The sequence below is a fragment of the Manis pentadactyla genome, chromosome 2 (genome assembly GCF_030020395.1).
Source record: "Manis pentadactyla isolate mManPen7 chromosome 2, mManPen7.hap1, whole genome shotgun sequence".
Classification (NCBI taxonomy): Eukaryota; Metazoa; Chordata; class Mammalia; order Pholidota; family Manidae; genus Manis; species Manis pentadactyla.
This window is the reverse complement of record NC_080020.1, coordinates 235,178,392-235,199,150: the sequence shown is the minus strand read 5'-3', so window position 1 is coordinate 235,199,150 and position 20,759 is coordinate 235,178,392. Positions and strand designations below refer to the sequence as shown.

At 48.1% G+C, this 20,759-nt stretch overlaps 2 protein-coding genes across 6 annotated transcripts in view; one reads left to right on the top strand and one right to left on the bottom strand.

Moving 5' to 3' along the window:
- The window catches only part of SH3YL1 (SH3 and SYLF domain containing 1), a 28,259-nt gene extending 21,774 nt beyond the window's left edge, over nt 1-6,485 (bottom strand). The window contains exon 1 of one of the 3 annotated variants that reach the window (XM_036881588.2): nt 6,094-6,485. In XM_036881588.2, the coding sequence (XP_036737483.2) occupies nt 6,094 (1 nt within the window). In that variant the 5' untranslated portion in view covers nt 6,095-6,485. The other 2 variants (XM_036881589.2, XM_057497489.1) reach the window with 2 other exon arrangements.
- Nucleotides 6,486-6,693: 208 nt separating this feature from the next.
- Nucleotides 6,694-19,437, top strand: ACP1 (acid phosphatase 1). 3 transcript variants are annotated; one of them, XM_036881591.2, is made up of 6 exons: nt 6,695-6,851; nt 11,103-11,176; nt 11,424-11,537; nt 16,845-16,906; nt 18,941-19,046; nt 19,190-19,437. In XM_036881591.2, the coding sequence occupies exons 1-6, from the start codon at nt 6,809-6,811 to the stop codon at nt 19,265-19,267; spliced, it is 477 nt and encodes a 158-aa protein (XP_036737486.1). In that variant the 5' UTR covers nt 6,695-6,808; the 3' UTR covers nt 19,268-19,437. The 3 variants fall into 3 exon arrangements, 2 of the variants coding, with proteins under 2 accessions (XP_036737486.1, XP_036737485.1); XM_036881590.2 differs by lacking the exon at nt 11,424-11,537 and adding an exon at nt 11,263-11,376; XR_005023977.2 differs by lacking the exon at nt 19,190-19,437 and having other exon boundaries at nt 6,694-6,851; nt 11,263-11,537; nt 18,941-19,052.
- The last annotated feature ends 1,322 nt before the right edge of the window (nt 19,438-20,759 follow it).

Genomic DNA, 20,759 nt, shown 5'->3' with positions numbered 1-20,759 from the left:
GTCATCCTGGACTCCCTGGGTCCTAAATCCAATGGTAGGCGAGACACAGAGAGCGGAAGCAGAGACTGGAGGTAGCAGCCCCAAGGCAGGGAGCACCTGGGGCCCCCAGAATCCGGAGGTAGAGGGGAGTACGGCCCCGACCTGACAGCCTGTCGCAGGTTGTGACGGTGGCCTGGAAACCAGTACAGCTCGAGGAATGTTCGTAGGGCGGTGCTTTTGAGACAGAATGGAGGACCTGGCCCTGCCCCTAGCTCCCTCCATTCCCATCACCCCAACCCCAGAATGCAGGGCTCCTTGGCTGCTGGCCCCCTGAGTCTCCTACAGGAACGCAGAGCAGGGCGTCATTTCCAGCCTGACCTCTTAGGGCACAGACATGCCTCGGACGAAGAGGCACAGGCAAAGCGCTGTCCTTGAGTTCACGCAGACGGGCGCACACACGAGGTCCATGAGGGGCCAGCCCGGTGGGCCTGCGTGCCTAGCAGCTCAGCTTCCTCTCCTCACCAGGAACCTGGCTTTGAAGCCGGAGCACACGACGACCCCCACAAAGAATCACACTCCGCTCATCAAAAGTTCTCGCTTATTATGATAATTCCGTTTAATCAGTGGGGAAGCTTGTGGAAGCCTGTTTCTCTCTTGCGGGTGTTGTCTGTGCAGGTCCTCACGGGTGCTCCTTGGTCCACAAAGCCCAGCATGAGCACCAACTGGCCCTTTAAGGAAACAAATCCCCAGCCTCTGACCTCCTGGAATACAACTCATCCTCCAAGACCAACAGGAAAGGCTGCTTCTGCAGGAACCATTCCGCAGGGCCCTTGGGACCTCCGCAGGCAGCCACCTGAGTGGGGCTACGCCCAGCTTCAGCGCACAGCTGCTCCTGGCTCCTGGGGGCCGCCCGCCCTCTCTCACCCAAAGCAATCAGTGGCCTGAGCAGCAGCAGCAGCAGATCTGCCCTCCTGGAGGTGGCCAGCACTGCCCCCAGGTAAGAGTGAAGAGGAGCAGGCCAGCCTCCTGCTCTGCCCCTTCCAGGGCCCTCCCCTCCTCGCCAAGGCCCCGCCTTCTCTAGTTACCCTCAGACACCATGACACTGGGCACCACACTATCTGTTAATGCTCCAAGTTTTGCCTATTTCTTAAGCTTCCCCTAAGTCCCAGGCTCTATACCCATTACCTACTCAATCTCAGTATCAAGCATCCAGTAAGCCGTCACAGTTATGGGTGTGCTGATGCCCATCTCCCCGCCAGGCCTCCAGGAGCACATGCTCAAAACCGGAGCCCTGGGATCTCTGTCTCTCAAGCCCCGGGCCAACCTCGGTACAAACCCCTCCCATACACTCAGAACCCGAGCACATCTGCCACTGCCACTGTGCCAGCTGGGCCCACAGTGCCTATCCTCATGCTGTGTCGGTTTCTATGTTCCGTCTTGAACGTGTGGTAACTTCTCCAAGGAACTGCTGCAAGTAACATCTCAGGGACTGTTACTCCTTTGCTCTCATCTCCCCATGTTTTCCCATCAGATTTAGTCTGTACCTTGGCCTGTATCACCACCGTCTCCCCCCCATCCCTCATTCTGTCTGTCTGTACCTGCGTCTGTCTGACCTTTCTTGTACATCTTCTTCGCTGGAATGTAAACACAGTGGGGGTAGCACATTGACTGTTCTATTAACTCTGGTGTCTCTGACACACGCCAGAATGACACACTTATTGGGATTAAGTGCCCAATAAAGATTTATTAAATGATTCAAGTATCTGTGTGGCTTTGGGGAACTCAAGGTCAAATCCCTGTGAGGGCTAGAAAATGTTCACTTACACAGACCCCCCAATGGATTTAGAAGAAACCATAATAGTTTTCCTGCCTCTCACTCAGACCGTAGCACCTCCCTGAGGAGGCTCAGAAGGAAGCCAGGTACAAGCTGATAGCATAATGCCCTGAAATAGCCCAGGAGAGAGAGGGCCACACAGACAGACAGACAGACAAAGAAACCCTTAAGGACATCACTGTGCAATGAGGCCAGCAGGGGCAGGCCCCAAGAAGCCTCGGACTCACCCAGTGCCAAGGGTGCCCCACCCCACAAAGCTCACTGCAGCCCAGAGGGCACAGGAGAGCCAGAGGCTCCACACGCAGGACCCGACTGCTGTCCAGCCAAGACCTTGTGCTTAAACAAAGGTCAGGGCTGCAGTACCCTCAGACAGGATGAGCACAAACCCCAGAGACAGTGAGGCACAGACCTGGTGCCCCCAGGGTGACTGCCTCCAGGGAGAAAGGGGGGCCAGGGGCACATTACATTCCTGGCACCTAGTCAGATGAGGCCCTACCCAACCCCTGTCTTTTCTCCCACTTCCTTTCTGCTCTCACCTTTTCCAACACTGAATGACCGTCCTTACCAGAAGCAGCACTTTTTACTAATCTTTGTGCCCCGAGAGTGCCCTGTTCATACATTAAGATGCCCAACACATCTTACTGAATTAGTGAACTATGGGGGAACTGTTCTTTTTGGAATAACAGCACAGTCTGTTTTACTAATGCTGTGCCTGGAGCAGAGCAGGTGACCCACGTCAGCACCTGGGACTGAGTCTCCCCGAGCCACTGCAGAGAACCTTAACCAGAGCTGATCCACGACCAGCAGACTGGGGACTTGGGTGGGAGCTGCCGGATGAACTCTTTCCCAGGCACTTCCGTTTGGACCTGCTAAATATTCTGTCACTACAGAGGGGAACCTGAGAGCAAAGTCATGCAGAGGAACATTTGACAAGAGTTGTAGGGAGAACCTGGCTCTGCTGGCACTGCAGGAGCCCAGGATGGGGCCACAGGTGAGGCCAGAGGAGCTCTGAACTGCTGAGTCACAAGGACCAGTAAAATCATTCTCTGCTAAAGCTAGTTTGGACCAATTATGTGACACATGCAACTACAGCACAGCAAATAACATGTAAATCTTACCCCCAAGAGACTTTCTACTTTGAACTCCATCAACCAAGGAGAATTACGCCAGACAAATAAGCAAATTCCATAGCTGAGAGTTGCTACTGCAAACATCCTGCTGTTAGGGGAGGTCATAGCCTCTTCTGTAAACATGAGAGGAAAAACTCTTAAGACTTGGTAATTCAGATACAGCCTGGGATGCCTGCAGACCACAGAGCTCAGGTTACTGAGCGCAAATTGTGTCTGGACACAGTCCTTTGTGGCTGCAAGCTGGGAGTTGACAATGCCAGTCAGCAAGCATGCCTTTGTGTTCAGCTACAGAAAAGCCTAGTGAATCTGTTTCAATAGTACAGATTCTACTAAATTTCTGATGAAATCATATTCCTGGTCATAGTTATATATAGTGAATTTCTCTGTCAGAGACAATGAACAACAACTTAGATATGACCCTCCACTCCTGTCCTCGGCTTGCCCACATTTCCTCTTCTGTACAGTAGAGAGCATGATCTGTCAGAATGTTGGTATCACTATCTTGCTGAAGTTATGAAGACACAGGCCATTATTAAAGAAGTCTTTTAAATTTTAAATCACGGCTGACATCTGAACATTCATGAAAGTCTTTAGTCTCTTGAATTATCAGGCAAACCAAATTCTCTTGTAAATATTTGAGTTTCCTCCTCAGTAGAGGATGGTTGCCAAACCTAAGCAAAGAAAGTTGGATGTAAAATTTTGTTTAGAAGTAATTAAAATATTTAAAAATTTCCATACTAAGACTTTTTTTTTTTTAATTTAAGAAGAATTTACAAAATACTGGAGAGAAAATTTTTACTTTGGAAACTTCAAAAGCTTGAAATGACTTTAAGATGTGGAAATAATTTACATATTGATCATAGGGCAATAAACTCAGGGCTGGAGGGGAGGTGTGAAAATAGCCACATCAAGTCCTACCCAGAGTGCATTGCCACATGAGGGGAGAAAGTGACCAGTGTCCACCGGACGCTCTACCTAGGTCTGGGGCGCAAGCAAGCACAGGGGACAGGCAGGCCCTCCCACCTCATGGCCAGGGTGCAGGGGACTCCCGCACTGCACTTCCATCAACAAGCACCCTTTATATTACTTTCCTCATAAGACTCTTAGGTATGGGAAGTGTATCATTAGGAACATTTACAAGCAAGGAACAGTTTCCAAATTTCTATTACAATTCCACTAATAATTAAATATTAATCAAATTATTAAGCCTTATAATTTATATGAAATAGAGGTTGTTAGTAAACTGATAAAATACCAACCATAATCAAAGGAACTAGAATGCTAAGGGAACATTTAGAATTAAATCTTAACCAAAATAAAATAAATCTTATATATGTAATCTTTCTAAAATATTGCCTTTAACTCAGAACCCTTATTAGAACATTATCATCTTGAAAACCCCTGACTGATAACAACTGCCATTGTTTCTTAAACCAAATCTAATCTTGCTGTGTGGCCTCGATTTCATTACTTGCTTGGACTTGAGGCAAAGCTTTCAATTCTAGAAACCAAAACCGGTCTCCCTGGTCAGATCACTAAACTTCCAAATCCAAACTTTAATCCAGACTAACCAGACTGACCATTTGGACCCCAAACATTAGTGTAACCTTCTAGTTCCCCTGACCTCAGGCTGCAGAGAGGGAAAGAGTGATGAGAAGTTTTTAACTTTAGGAGTAGTAGGGCACGCTTGATTTACAGCTTTACCATTTCTCAAGCTGCAGGGTGATCCTGTCTCAGACTATACATGCCACTCTGGTTTAATCATGTGGGGTGAAAAATGGACTCTTCTTGAAGGAAATTAACAATTCAGTGTGTGAGGCCTTAAACTGCACAGGATTATGTTTTATCATGATTCATTTGCAAATGAGGCAATGTGTGGAAGGGCTTCTGTGGCCACCAGTCAACCCAGAAACACAGTCGCTGTGACCTGGACCACCTCTTTTTTTTTTCTTTTGAAACACCACATCTTTTTTCCTTAGTTGTGAGATATCTCCTGCGGATAAAAGATTTTCTAATTGGAATAAAAGTATGGAATCATTCTCAATGAGCAAAAATTTCTTAAATTTTTTTGAATCTCACAAATGATGATGGGTGGCATTTATTCATTTTATAGAAATTTTGTTTAAATGGTACATTAGTAAACCAAAGAATTCTCTTTAAACATGATAAATAGTATGGAGGTTGTAATTTATTTTGATCACTCTAACCTCCAACATATGAACTGCAAGCACTCCCAAGCCAGGCAGGGCCAAGGGTGAGCGGCACCTGACAGTCAGCTATTTGTGCACAGATTCTCAGTCATTATTAACTGAGGCATGTCCCACATCCCAGGGAAAACAGAGCAGGCACGCAAGGCGCGCACGCCAGCAGGCGGATGAAAGCCGAAAGCCTCCCCGCTGCTGGCGGCACATTCTGGGCCCTCGGAATCCAGCTGCCTGTGGGCAGGGGTCCCAGGTCTGTGTCATCCTTCCGAACTCAGCTCAGCAGCAGCACTGATAACGCTTGACACGTTTCCAGCCATCAAGGTAAATCTCCTTTCATTTAGGTCGCCTACCACCCCAGGCAGTTTCATACTTCAAACCAGGACAAACCGCCCTCGCAGCGCCATCCACAAGCCTGAGCCCGCTACCGGCTCTCGGCGCCCTCTGACCCCAGGCAAGGGGCCACACCTGTACGGCCCAGACCGCTCTAGGATGTCACCTGCTAAGACAAATGGGACTGAAAAAGACGGCCACTAATACGTGGCTTTTCGAATATCAGATCTTCACAAATAACATAAAATGAATCGCAGTCTTAAGACTAGGAGCTTGGGATGGCTTTCTGGGCTGACCCCAGGCAGCCGGCCGTGACCCGACGGTCTCTACACGAGCAGCTGCGGCCTCCTCCACCAACCGCCTACCCTCCAGCAAAAGTTTCAAAAGAAGTGGGTGGGGGTCCCGACGCCAGGTGAGGCTCGGGTGTCCCACCTGTACTCACTTGTGACCCGAACCTGGTCTGCAGCGACGCCCCGGGAGCTGCCCCCACCCACCCAGGAAGAGGAAGGGCGCTCCGCGCAGGCTCCTCCTCCCAAAGCTGGCCCGGCTAGGTGCACACCTGGGACAGGTAAGGGGCAGGTACACGCCCCGCAGGCGTCCAGTGCAAAGCACTTACTTTAAACTTCGCGGGACAAAAGCCGCGCAGCCCTTGTTGGGGCAGCGAGGAAAGGCCTAAGCTCAAGCGAGAGCCCCCAGAGGGGCCCCATCTTTTCAGGATCAGGCCGTTCTGCGCGGAGGTTCCGGCCAGGCGCGGGATGCCCGATCCCGTGCGCACCCCGCGCCCAGATCGCGGCCTAGCCTCCCGGCCACGCGGCCCCTGCCAGGGGGGTTTCCACCTGAAGCTGAGCAGGGTGCGTTCAGGCCGGCCCCTCGGGCAGCGCGCCGCGGCGCCACAGGCCCACCACGCGCTCCCGGTTCTCCGGCAGCCCCGGGAGGACCGTGCGAGCAGGGCTCCACTCCAAGTGACACCGCCCTCCCGGGGCCCCCAGGTGCTTCCGCCCCGCACACCCGGCCCCTTCCCCAAGCCCCTCCCGGATGCTAGGTGACTCGCTACCTCACCTGCACTTGGTCCCGCCCCACGCCTCTCCCCAGCCCGTGCCCTCCGCCACGCCGCCACCCTCTCCCCGAAGCCCCGCCCCCGGTCGGAGCGGTAGTTCGACGCTGCCTCCTGCCATTGCCGCCAGGGTCGAATTGCGCAGGCGCGGGGCCCGCATTTCCGCCCCGGAGGGCTGGGGCCGAACTGCGCAGGCGTTTGGGGTGGGACGCTCGAGGGCGCTTGCGCCGCTCCAGAAACGTTCGAACGCTGTCGGTGGGCGTCTGCGCGTGGGAAGATGGCGGAGCGCGTACCGAAGTCTGTGCTGTTCGTGTGTTTGGGTGAGAGGCGCCGATCTGGTCCACTCCGATTTTCCCAGAGGGTCGGGTGGGCCTCGGTGCTGTCCTGGGCCGCTGAGCCGGAACGCCGAGGGTGGGATGGGTGCCCCGTCTCGGTCCGCGCTGCCCACCTGCAGGCCGGTCCTTCCTTCGCACCTGCCCAGAAGCCTTATTTCCTTCACCGGGGGGACTCGAGGCCGCTGGGCTGATGCAGTCGCGGGAGACTCCTGATTCCCCAGCACCTGTGGACAGCACTGGTGTGCTGGCTGGTTTCCTCGGTCCACGCTTACGAAGGGAGCTGAAGGCGGGTGGAGGGCAAGGGCTTCCGTTCCCTGGTTGTAAAAGCCCAGCCAGGACGCCTGGTTTTCGAGGTCTGTATGTGACCCAGTCCGATGCCCCAGTGTTCCAGTTCCTCCATGTTATAGTGAAGGTATTTTTGCATTTAATCCTTTAAGTACCTAGCAGCTCAGAATTATTTTCATTCTTAGAATTTCAGCAGTTAGCCTATCTTATTTAAAGTAGAATTAATATTCTCTTTAGTTTTCAGGGTTCTTCTTTGGTAGCACCACAGGTTATATTACTCAGCGTTTCCACCTTATCTCCTTAACACCCAAGAGAGGAAGGCGTAAAATGTCAGTGGTCTAATTAATTTAAATCTCCTGAAGTCTGCATTTCCTAAGGAATGAAGTTTCCGCTTTTTACAGTATGCCCTTCAAGGAATGACTGAAGTCTCTTAACTTTTCCACTTTGTCTCCATTGTCTTCTCCTACCCACACCCCATGAACACTGCCTTTCTTAATATTATGACTTGCTTTTCCTAGCACTTCAGATGCTCAGTGTACCTCTGATTGTGTGGCTATTTCTGAGCACCCTTTGAATTTTGCCTGGAAAGCCTTTCTGTAAGATTAGGCCCAAATATTCTCTTTACTTTTCGTAGATCCTTTAAATGGAGGTAGTTATTCATAATCCATTATAGACATTTATTACACAGGTTTTATTATAACTACTTGAGATCACAGCTTGGTTTAGCCCTCTTGAGGACAATGACTGTGTCTTCTTTTCCTTTGTATTTGCAGGGTTACACTAATATATGACAGTCGCTTGGTATTTACAGAATTGAGTTTCTATGAGGGGAAAAGTAAAAGGGCCACCCCATTGTTTCGTGCTGGTAGCAGGCATCGTTTGTTCTTTAAGCTCTCTGTTGAAGGCTAACTACTGGAATCTTGTTTATTAAAGGGCAGTTCAGTTCAGGTTGGGCATCTAACAGGATTCCATTGCCTCGTTTATTTTACTAAGTGTTGTTGATTGTGCTGACATAATGTACGTGGTGGCTGTTAATGGAAGTTGTATGATTGTACATACTTGTCTTCCATACAATTTTTTTTACCAGGCACAGTTCTGAGCACTAGGGGGATAGTGAGCAGAACAGACTAAAACCCTGCCTCTCCAGAGCTCACGTCCAGTCAGCAGTCAAGTACTGGGTGACTCAGTTGGTGGTGTATGAGAACAATAAAGCTAGGGACAGGGATGGGAGGGGAGTGCAGTTTTCACTGGGGTGCTCAGGGAAGGCCTCACCTACAAGGCGACATTTGAGCAAAAACTTGAAAGAGCTGAGGAAGCAAGTCAAAGGTATTTTGAAAAAGCATTCTGGGTCCAGAGGGCTTTTAGAGTGAGAGTGCTGGCCGTGTTCTAGAAACAGCCGGGGAGCCACAGTGGCCGGGCCCAGTGACCATGTGGCCCTCTCAGCCAGGACCCTCATCTTACCTGACAACTTGAAGATATATCTGAGTGGCCATTTCTGAGTCCTCCCGTGGATTCATTACCAGTACTATTCCCAAAGTACAGGGAAGTCAGTTCTCTATAGACAGTGTGTGTGCTCAGGCAGGAGTCTCTCAGCTGTGTAAGGAGCCACAGTAAATGGCAAACTCTGCAGGCCGTGCTAAAGGTGGTGTGTGAAGGTGCCCCCGCAGAACAGGCAGCCCCACTTGGCTCTGTTCCACCAGAGCTTCCTCCATGAATGTGGGATCTGAACTGTATAAAATTCCCTCACATCAGAAGATATTCTGCTTTTTGAGTTTTTTCCACTGTTTAAAAATGTAAAACTTATTCCTAGTTGTGTGGGCTGTACAGTAAGTTTGTGGGCCATGAGCCATAGTTCGTGACCTCTGTTTTAGGGCCTGAGGAGGACAGTCTGGTGAGGCCAGTGAGCCCTTGGGTTTCTTCTGAATGAGGCAAGCCTTTTGGAGGATTTTGAACAGAGGCGAGAAGTTTAAAACAAACTGCTCAGCTGTGGTGTTGAGATTAGACCGAGGAAGGCTGAGGGCCCCAGGAGGCCAGCATGCAGAGAGGAGCATGTGCTGGACCAGAGCGACCCTAGTGCAGGTGCTGAGTAGATGAATTCTGGAGGTTTGAGAGGTCGACGTGTGCCATTTCACATGGCAGCCTGTACATAGGACAATAAGAGTGGTGTGTTTTTGAAATGCAAAAATTTTATTCCTCCAGGCATTTTCTTTGGACCCTTTTCAAACTGAATTGTAGAGTGTTTTCCATTGGTAAGGCTACTGGCAGAAACCTGAACTCCTTATTTTGGCAAGACTGTTAGGTGTTTTATATTTCTGTAAGGTAGAGACATACTGTGGAATGTGTGCCGCTCATCAGCCCTTCTGCTGGCGCTGCTGGAGATGACAGTGTACCAGGGGTGTTACATCGCCTTTGTCCTACAGCTGATGAGTTTATTGAGCACTTGATAGATGCCACATGCCGTATTAGGTGTTGAGCATGCATGCTTGGCAATGACAGAGCCCCTACCCCGTGCGGACATGATTTATGAGTTTCCAACCTTGGGATGAAGGTGTTGAGTAAGAGGATTATGCTGCCTAATTTGGGAAAAGCGAACTTGAGACTTCAAATTTGAAACTTTTTTCTAAAGAAATCTGAAGATAACACTTCAAGCTTTTAGAACTTTTCCAGAGATGAAACCTGAAATACTGTGCTTTTCTGATGCACTGCTTTTTAAAATTATGTGATAATTTGGGTACACCAACTTTTGAAGTCAAGAGGGCTAGTGATAAGCAGGCAGGGAGGGATCTTAACCCTGTTGATCTTACAGGTGCTGTGACTTCACCTCTCATGTTTGTAGTAGGGAGTTTTCTTTCTGTCTACATGTATACACACATCCTGCTGGAAATATATCTGGGAAAAAATAAATGTGGATGAATATGCTGTAACTCTAAGGCAGTAAATAATGCAGGCTTTTGTCTTGTGGGAAGACTGCACTCTTATTTCATAGTTAATCATAATTATTTGTGCAGGGTGAGGCCTCTTTTAGCTCTGCACCAACATAACAGCTGTCTTCGTTGGCGTGGAGTGATTGCTCCCATAGTGTATTGCTTGTCTATCAGCATTTGTTTTCTTGTTTTGTTAGAGCTAATTCTGTGTCACCAATAAATACATTGCTTGGCACGTGGTAGAAATATTCTGAGAGAAGAATTTTCTTGTCTTGCCTTTTCCCTTGAGGACTCTGTCCACCTAATGGAAAGTCTGCCCTTTGCCCTGGCCCCTGGAGGGTAACCTCCATATCCCTTGGAGTTCCCTAGGAGTGATAGGAGAGGCTCATGCCAGGAAGGCCCTTACAGGCTGGATGCCGAGATGGCTGGTGCTGGAGGTTGATTGGACTATGGGCCTGCTGTCAAATGCAGTCATGCCTAGTTAGTAAACCCAGTAAACCCAGGGCACTGGGGCTCCGGTGAGCCTCCTAGCTTTTCAGGGCTCTGAGTATAGTCACATGTGGATGACAGGAGGTGAGGCATCCCTGAGGACCAGAAAGCTTCTTGTTTGGAGCTCTTCTAGCATCTGCCCTTCTTGTTTAGAGCCCTCCTAGCATTTATCCTTACTTGCAGTATGCTTGAAAATTCATATTTGTAACTCTTGAAGTGATCTGGTGGCAACCCTGTTCATTGATTTCATGACTCACTTCTGGGTCATTGCTAACAACCTCAAAAAGCATGATTTGGTTAATATTTGGTTCATGTTTATCTGATGTCTTTGCCTTTTGTACTTTGGACTCAAGGTGTTGAACTTGGATTTGGGGGACTGTGGTCCATGGGTGCTCCATGTCCTGATGGGACAATAACGTGCCTTCCCAGGGGAGCACTAGCACAGTGCCAGGGGTGCCAACCAGTTTGTGGATCGCAAGTGCAGCCCCTTCCATCAGCCCTGACACTCACTTTCTGCCCTCCCTCCCCTTTTTTCAAGGTAACATCTGTCGATCACCTATTGCAGAAGCAGTTTTCAGAAAACTTGTAACTGACCAAAATGTCTCAGATAACGTAAGTACCGTTCACTGTCTTAAAGAGGCTGCCCAAAAACCTTTGGGGCAGGAAATTGTGAAAAAACTTCTTTTTTTCTCCTGCAGTGGAGGATAGACAGTGCAGCGACATCCACGTATGAAATAGGAAACCCTCCAGATTACCGAGGGCAGGATTGCATGAGGAAGCATGGCATTCCCATGAATCACGTTGCCCGGCAGGTACTGTGCTTGAACTTGAAGGCGCACGCGTGTGTTTTGTGTTGCAGTGGGTCATTGACAGCGGCGCTGTTTCTGACTGGAACGTGGGCCGGTCCCCAGATCCAAGAGCTGTGAGCTGCCTAAGAAATCATGGCATTAACACAGCCCATAAAGCAAGACAGGTAGAAGAGATCTTGTTCAATTTCTAATATATCTAGTCCTGTAACTTGAGAAATAGAGAGAGGCTTAATCAGATATGCATGTTAGGAGTGTGTTTATTTAGGGTCACCTTAACTAGCCACGGTGTTTTGTTTTCATGTTTTGTTTCACTACTGACTCCGCAATTCTGAGTGACTTGCAATAAGAAATTTACTTATTAAAATGTACATATAATTACATAAACTGTAGTGGAGAGAGTCTGGCTAAAAGCCGGAAGACCTGAGTTGTAGTCTCCTTTGTATTTCTATCTGTGTGCCTTTTACACATTTAAACCATGGTGACTAGTTTGCTTACATTACAACCTTGTTGCTAGAATAAAGTTCTGTAATATATACAAAATGTATTTTCATCTGCAAAGTGCCTTAGAAATATATGGCTAGCCTGCACCCAGCAGTCATCATTCTAGGGTTGGATTCTGGAGTGCTGCCAGGGGCACATGCTGTGTGGTATCTGCTCATGGCGCCTGGCTCTTGCACACTTGAAATAAGGTCAGTGTTACCAAGGGACTGAATTTTAAATTTTATCTCATTTATATAGTCCCGCCAGCGCTGTGGGCACCTTACTGGACTGCAGGGTTCTAGGCTCCTGTACAACCACAGGGGATGGAGGGGTTTTTGGCCCAACATTCTTAATGAGATATGGGAGCCCATGGGCAGGTGCATGCTCTGGAACCTTCTACAGCCACAGGGAGTAACTTCTAAAGAAACTGGCTTTGTTTCTGATACAGAAGCCCTCATATATTGTTATTTTGATCGATGTGATTATTTTATGGAGATTCAGTTGGATTTTGTAAAGATGGGGTTAAAAGCTTCTAACTAACTTTTATATCTAACCTAAGGAAGTGTACAGACTGTAGGCCAAGCAAGGCCACGGAGTGCCTGAGCAGCAGGCCATGTCCAGAGATGAGTTTCTGTGGCCCCCGAATCGAGAAGCTGAATATTTTGAAAACCAGTTGTCAAATACATGACACATTTATAATGGGTGGTATATGTAAGGTGATTGTAGTTAATGATGTGGATGGCAGTGGGAGACCTGTGGTGGTGGTGCCTGACTCAGGACTTGTACACCTGGAGGAAGATGCTGTAATTATCACTGTACTAAATCTCATCCTTCCATAAAACTTTCAGATTGCTTTGCCACACAGTATCACATTTTTAATTTTGATCATCTCAGTTTTTATCCTCTCCGTTACTTCAGGAGGGAGTTAGTTGGTAAGGGAGTTAGGCAAGGAAGTAGTTGGTAAACCCATTTTGCAAATCAAGAAACTAAATTCTGGGGAGAAAATAAATAACTTCCCAAAGATTAGCCAGCTTCAGAATGGTAGAATTTGGATTTGATCAGAGGTTTGTTTGTCTTAATAAAAATGTATAGAGGTGTGAGTCAGAAAATTCACAAAACAAAATTGCCAGACGCTTTAAATGAATTAATGCCTCAAATGAGTAATACAGTTTTTTTTACTTAGATAAACTTACTCTGAGATCTATGAACTTCTGATTTATGGCTACATGAGACAACTCTTCATGTTAACAATTTACTATTTAAATTAACTACCTTAAGGACCTGATCCTTTGTTAAATGGAATTTTCATTGGACAGAATACTGAACATTTTTTGTATCATTTGTCCATTTTAATTTTGGTGGGGTTTTGCATACCTTGCCAATTTCTGCTTTCTATTTTTTAAGAAATGTAGATATATTTTGAATAGTCCTTCAGTTATGAGCAATCATGTGTTTTCTGTTTTTAAGATCAGATTATTTTTCATACACTAAGTATATAATAAAGTGAGTACAAATGAAGTATATTAAATGCACATGCCTTAAGAAAACCAAAGCTAGAAACTTACTGTTTTTTAAGATCATTTGTAATTCCCAGTTTTAGAAGTAGTATTTCCATATAATCTGTGTTTGCTTTTTCCTTTTCTGTGCTGCTTTTAAGAAATTTTCCACAACTTTTTTTTTTCAAAGTACTAGTAAGATAAGGTTATGCATGAGATCATGTGAGATCTCTGTTATTGTAGCATCTTGCAAATGCTTAGAAGTCTTCTTTTTTGTAATTGTCACAATTTGTATGAGAATTATCCTATTGTATTTCTTAAAATTTTAGTTTTCCCAATACTTTCAAACTGGGTTTAATAAGTAAATTATGGTTAGGGTGCTTCTTCTTCTTTCTAATGCATGCGCTTGGTTCTCTGGAGTCTGAACTCTCACCCTGGTTAGTCCTGTGGGGTTCCTCACGCATTCTTCTCCTTTTCACTGAATGTCCTTTGATGTGGGCAAGGCTGTCAGTGTGCTCTCAGCACATTTTTACAGCGTGACGAGCACCACCACTCCCTCTGCTCTGGAAGTCACCACTAAAAACCCTTCTCCCTTTTTAGCTCTGTGACAGTTGAACCATGCAGTCTGCACTCCTCCTGTCAGCCCTGTTCCAGGGTGAGATGCTCCGTGTCGTTGCTCGTAGCAGAGGCTCACTCATTCTCAGTGCTGGATTCAGGACCATTTCACAGACTACAGCTTATTTATCCAGCCTGCTCCTGACGGACATTTGAGTTGTTTCTAGTTTGGGGCTGAGTGCCACTGTGACTATTTGGGTATGTGTCATTTGTGAACACTTGTGTACGGTTCCACTGGATATACGTCCAGCATCACACAGCGTCAGGCCGTACGCACCCCGGGTTCCAGGGCGTTGGGCCGTACGCACCCTGGGTCCCAGGGCGTCGGGTCCCAGGGCGTTGGGCTGTATGCACCCCGGGTCCCAGGGCATCGGGTCCCAGGGCGTCGGGCCGTACGCACTCCAGGTCCCAGGGCGTTGGGCCGTATGCACCCCGGGTCCCAGGGCATGGGTCCCAGGACATCGGGCCGTATGCACCCTGGGTCCCAGGGTGTCGGGCCGTAGCACCCCGGGTCTCAGGGCGTCAGGCTGCGTAGCCCTCATGCAGCAGGTGGAGCAGTGCTCCTCTTTATTCTGGTCTCTTGGAAAGCTTACCCATAAGGGTAGTATTTCTGCTTCAGTCATTTGGAAGCGTTAATCCAATCAGTTGTCTTTTCATTGTCTTTAGACATTTTCTGTCGCTTTCTCTGGCTGTCTTTAGATGTTCGTTTTTGTATTTAGTTTTCAGTGGTTTTACTGTGGTAGGCCAAAGTTTGCTTCCTGAATTTGTGCCTTTTTCATCAGTTTTGGAAAATTCTGGACTGCTCTCTGTTCATATTTCCTTCTCATTCTCTTCTGAGATTCAGCTTAACGTATTTCGAGCATAAATTTCTTAAGCTTTTTTACCTTTTTTCCATCCTTTTAACTGACTGGCCCTGGCTTTGTGAGGCTTGGGCTGTGTGGGTCTGGGCCCCCTCTTGGGTGACCCTCGAGGACTCCTGCCTGATGCCCAGGCTGTGGAGTAGATAGGGCTCCTCCTGCGGGGCAGCATCCGAATAGGATTTTTGTTTCTTCCTCACCGAGTCAGGCAGCCTTCCTCTCGGCTTCTCAGTTTCCTCCCCAAATAATTTAAGCCCTTGGTAAATGCTTTAAGGAGAAATGTGTGGGTGCCAGGCTCCCTTCCTCCTGGGTCTTTCCTCTCCCAGTTCTGGCTGTCTTGCCAGCCTTACCTCCAGTTTTTCTCTCCAGCATCAGGAGTGGCCGTGGCCTCTGGTGCCTCTGCACTGCAGGCACTGGAGGCCAGATTGTTCTTTGTCCTGGGGCATCCTGTGCCTGTGGGATGTGGAGCAGCATCCATGGTCTCCACCCACCAGATGTCGGACAGCCCCCTGCACCATGGCAGTCCCTGCCCCCTTCTGTGGGAATGGTTGCCCTGGACCCTGAAGTGCAGTTCCCAGGGGGTCCATGCAGTTGAAGTCGTGTGGGGTAAGGGATCCATTCAAAGTGTCTGGCTGCCTGGCAGCTTGAACTGTGCCTCTTTTGGGATTTTGGCCCCACGTCCACGTCTCACAAGTTTTCATGGGCATTTCTACTTGTTTCTGGCACGAGGGTTGGTTTGCCACGAGCTATTTCATTGCTAGCTACAGTGGAAATCCTTTGCTGTGCATTCTTTATAAGATGTTAATTATAACTTCCTATCCTTTGCCAATTACTTTAACATCTAAACATCATCATGGTTTCATAGATAGCATCACTGTCTTTAAGATCCATAATTGTAGTCATTCCAAAATTAAAAGCAATGTTTAATTTTTAATCCAGTTTTAATTTTTAGGATATTTCTTGTGCAACTAATTTGGGGAAATAGTTCATAATATTTGTTCTAATGGATTTTAAAATAAGCTAGTCCTTTGGGATCATTAACAAAATATAGCTCAATGCTCTCTAAGTTAATACACACTAAGAGCGAGAGCCACTCCTTTCTAACAGAACAGTGAGGACGTCTGTTGTTCCTTTGCCACACTGAGTGTTATACACAACGACGCTAATCTGTGCGAGTAGGTTTTCAGTATCTTTGTAGTTTTATTATATGGCCATATTTCAGAGGGTTTTTAATGAGGAAGATTATAAGTTACGTTCTTAGAAATGATTTCCATCTGCATTCTGTGGCATGTTTCCATTCCTCTCTTAGTTATAATTGTCAAAAATCATAAAATAATTTTTCATTTGTATTGTAGTGGGTTTATATTTGTAAATTATAATGTCAGAGAACAATGATAAGGTTTCGGGTTAGAATCAGTAACAGTGAGTGACACCGTCTTCTGTGTCATGTTCAAATTTGGGATATTCCATAAAGAAGGAAGAGCCACATTCAGTTACTCATAGTTTCCTTCTTAGTAAACCCTCCCTGAGCCCCTACTTGGAGCCTCCCCTTCCTCCTTCCCCCACAACTCCTGTCCCCTACTTTACTTCCCACCGCAGCCGCTCTGCGTAGGAGGGAAGCCTTCTCTGTCTGTTTAGTTTGGGGTATGTTACCAGGGGCTGAATATTAAGTGATTGTAGAGTAAAATAATAAAAGGCAGTAAATGTGTGACATTTTAAGGTGCTAACTGAATTATACTTTGTTACTAAGAAATTGCAGATGAAGTATAAACTTTGCATCTATGCATTATACTATTTTATGATTATTCCAAGTAGCTTTATAGAATAAAAATATCTTTGCAATACAGTTTTAGGAAATAGGTTGCCTTTGTCTTAACTTTGAAGTATCCTAAATCGTTTAATTAATTTGTGATTAACAGATTAAAATATAGCTGATTTGGTTTTTCTTTTAGTATTACTTCTGATCCTATAGGCTTGACTGGTATGAATATATACACTGTTTTCACTTCCCGTATCATTTTAGGTTACCAAAGAAGACTTTGCTACATTTGATTATATACTATGTATGGATGAAAGCAATCTGAGGTAATCACAATTTTTAAAGGGTATATTTCTGTGTGATTCTTAGTTCAGTAGTGAAAGTAGTAGTCAAGAACTTGGTTGTCAAAATGACTCTATCATCTTAAAGTTTTAGTAGATAGTAACGATCCCAATATACAGAACTGTTTATTTCGAATAGTAAGCAGTCCGGGGAGTAGCCTGGAGTTGTTTTATGGGGGTGCTTACGAAGAGGCGTGCTGAGGAACGGCCGTCTGCGGAGTGTGGCCCCGTCTGGGGCGGGGTGGTCGCGGGCAGCACCCGGCAGGGCGGCAGCTGACGCGCGCGGTTTGGCGATGCACGGCCAGCAGGTGGTCATCATTACTCCACATTCCTGCTGCCCCTTCCCCCGAAAACACGAAGACTGACCAGAAAGAAACCTTTTCACTCCATTTAAATTGTGGATTCCCTTAACTGATAGAAAGACAGAACTGACAGATGCGGACGTTGGCTGAGAACGGCTGACCTCTGTGCACTGTGGCCACTGGTCCTGCTTCTGTGAGTTTGCCTGTCACCCCGTCTGTCGGAGGAATAGGAGGCACAGAGCTATGTGCCCACATCCACAGGGTTAGTGGGTGTGCTGTGGGATTTCAGCTGTGGCTCCACAGGGACATCAAGCCACACTCACCACCTGTCCTCTCACATCACATGTGCTTTTGAGCCCAGGGCACATGTACATGGTGGCTTTACGTCAGTGATGTCACTGTTTTCATGCTGCCTACCCCCATAGCATTTACGGTCTGGTGGGGACTAGGTGACTAAAAGAGCACTAGACCTTAGAGAGAAACAGTGTGCTACAATGTGATCATGCCGAAAATGAGGGAATACAACGCATGTCACAAATCTAGAGGCCGACTCAGCTCGTGTGACCAAGTGGAAGCTGAGATGATGTCCCAGTTGTAAGACCAGGACACCGGCTGCTCACCACAGTTTACTGCTTAGTATGTGGGGAGCGCATCTGGAGGGCCGCCAGCACCCGCACGGCATCCATGTGTCCGATGAACAGAAGCGTTTGGTTTCAGTTGCCTTTCTAGGGGAGGACGGTGTGGATGCAGCAGCTTTACTTTCACTTTTGTTAGTCAGGAACTTCAGTAAAATACACACATTTGCTCTTTCTGTTCTTCGGTTGCTGTTCTGTGCTCACCTTTCTCACTAATTGCAGGAATTACCAGCACCGTCTTGTTGGGAAGCTCTGTGGCACTCTGGTCATTAGGGGGGGTCTCTGACCCAGTTGGCCCTCGGGGCCGTGTTCCTGTGTGTGGCCCTCGGGGAGCGCCCTGCTCCTCAGTCCCTCCTGCTCGGCCCGTCGGCCCCTGACTGTTCCTCGTGTCCCTGCCGTCACTGCTCTTGGCCCTGAGGCCCAGCCAGGTTTCCGTCGGGCTCTCCCACCCCCACCAAGCATGGTGCCCAAACCCATCGTGCTGCTTAGATTGGTTAACTGAGCGGACGGGTGGCCAAGTTAAGCTAAAGTGGCTTAGTGAGGTTTGCTTTTCCTTTTGTGGCAGCATGAGAGCTGAAGGTGGGAGAGGCCAGGAATGTGGGGCCCTCGGCCTGGGGCAGGGCTCGGGGGGCAGAAGCAGGGAAGCGGTTGGATCGCAAGGCCCGCCGCGTGAGGTGCTGTCAGGATGCCTCAGGGTGGGGTTGGTAGCCCCTCGGGACTTGGCTCACTGGGCTTCTGAACTCCATTCCGTCACCTTTGTTGAAACCCTGAAACGGAACCTTTTTGATTGGATTGTTCCAACATGTATTTCACAGAAGTAAACCTAGTTATTGTCTGACTTAAGGGTGTGTATTTTGTGTAAAGTTTGTGAGGTTGTGTCCCTGGAGCAAGTTCTCTTGCCTGAGACAGAGTCCGCGGTGCAGCTGCGTGGAGGGCACGCAGGCCTGCGGAGTGTCTGTCAGATTTCCTCTCAAAGCAGGTCACTTTTGTGGGATTTTATGGAAGTTTAATAAAATCCTAGATGTCCCCGTTTACCTTGAAACCATAGATTGGAAAACTAAGTTCGTGTTTCAATTTTACAGAGATTTGAATAGGAAGCGTAATCAAGTTAAAAACTGCAAAGCTAAAATCGAACTGCTTGGGAGCTACGATCCACAGCAGCAGCTCACTATCGAGGACCCCTATTACGTGAGTACCGCCGTCCTTTCCAAGCGGGACTCGGGTGGGGGCAGCTGAGGATCGCCAGGTGTGTCCTGGTGCGGGGATGTGAGGAAGGCGCTCCGGGGCGTCTCCTCATGCAGGTCTGCGTCTCCCTGTCCCCGTCCTTCCAGGGCAGCGACTCCGACTTTGAGACGGTGTACCAGCAGTGCGCGAGGTGCTGCAGAGCCTTCCTGGAGAAGGCCCTCTAGGCGGCCCCACAGCTGCGCGTCCGGTCCTGCGTCGGAGTGTAGTGACTTCTGTGGCTCAGGGTCACAGCTGTTCCTTCAGTGACAGTGTTTCTTCTTTTAAAACATGATTGTAGATGGAAGTCAGTTATATTTGTCAGAAGAATAAATAAACATTTTTGATTCAGACAGTTTATGGGGACGTTAAATGTTCTTAGATTAGCTGAGCATCCCACTTTGCCACAGTCACAAAAGTAATTGAACACGTGAAATAGAGCAACAAAATAGAACATAATGAAGTAAAATGTCGCCGTCAGGCCCAGGTCAGCACCTGGGCCTGTGGAGACTTGGAGGGGGGGCTGCTGCCCCTCTTCCCTCAGTCTGTGGCCATGACAAGGAGACGCGCCTCCTGCTCGCTGCCTCCCTCCATGTCAGGCCCATCCTGGGGCCGCGGCAGGAAGCGCTCACCAGCGCGGCGTACACGTGAGTGCTGAGGTGGGGCCTCGGGCTGCTCCAGCCGCCATGCTGCCTCTTTGGTCTGTCTGGTCCTGTCTCAGAAGTGGGCTTATTTGCTCCCATTGGAACCAGGAATTTTATTATATCCAGAAAGAAGGACCCTTGTGAGCAGTTTATGGTCAGTCTGCCTTTATGTGCATGTACAGCCTGATGTCAAATACAGATGAGCCTCGGTGGGAAGAAAATGAAAAGTCGGAAGAAGTTCTTTCATGTTGGAATGCTTAAATGTTAGCATGTTAAATATTCCTATATCAGGCTTAATTTATGGGCAGATACTGTACACTGTGAGATGACTAATCAAAAATTCACATGGATGTGTGTCAGGAAAGATTGTTTTCAGAATAAGCTGGGGAAACTATAAAAATTCAACTAAGATATAAGTCTGGTTTCTGTCTGCTTTTTACTGACGAGTGAAGAGCAATTAGAAAGCAGTGCCTTCATTGTCCCTTTGAAATGGTCTGCGTTGCTGTGCGTGCATGTCTCTCTCCAGTGTAAGGAAGCAGGAAGTAGAGGCTTCCCCGTATGGTGATGTCCATGTGAAGGAGCCCGCCTGCCTGCCGCCGGACCCCGCCGCCTGGGGAGCAGCCGTCTCCTTGGCGCAGGCTCCCCAGTCGCTCCGTGCTCTGCGGCTGCATGAGTGACAGCTTGCTTGACCCCCTGTCTTTACCCCATTCGTACTTAGTGACCCGAAATCTGTCACAGATCAGCTCTCACCCACGGTCCAAGTGGATCACTACCCAGAAATAGGGTGCCCTTAGAGCAGCAGCTGCCCCGTCAGGGCATCTTCCCCTCTGTCATGGGCTCTGGTCCTCCACAGCGTGTGGGTCTCAGGTTGGGGTGTTGAGTCCTGACCCCTTGTGCCTGAAGGATGAGCGTGGCAGCTTCCCCACCACTCCAAGAGGGATGGCAGAGGCAGGAGCTGGGGAAGCTTTTTCTTTATGTTAACAAGTAAATCCCCATAGTTTGTTGTCCTTAATGTTTACACACATATCTTAAATAC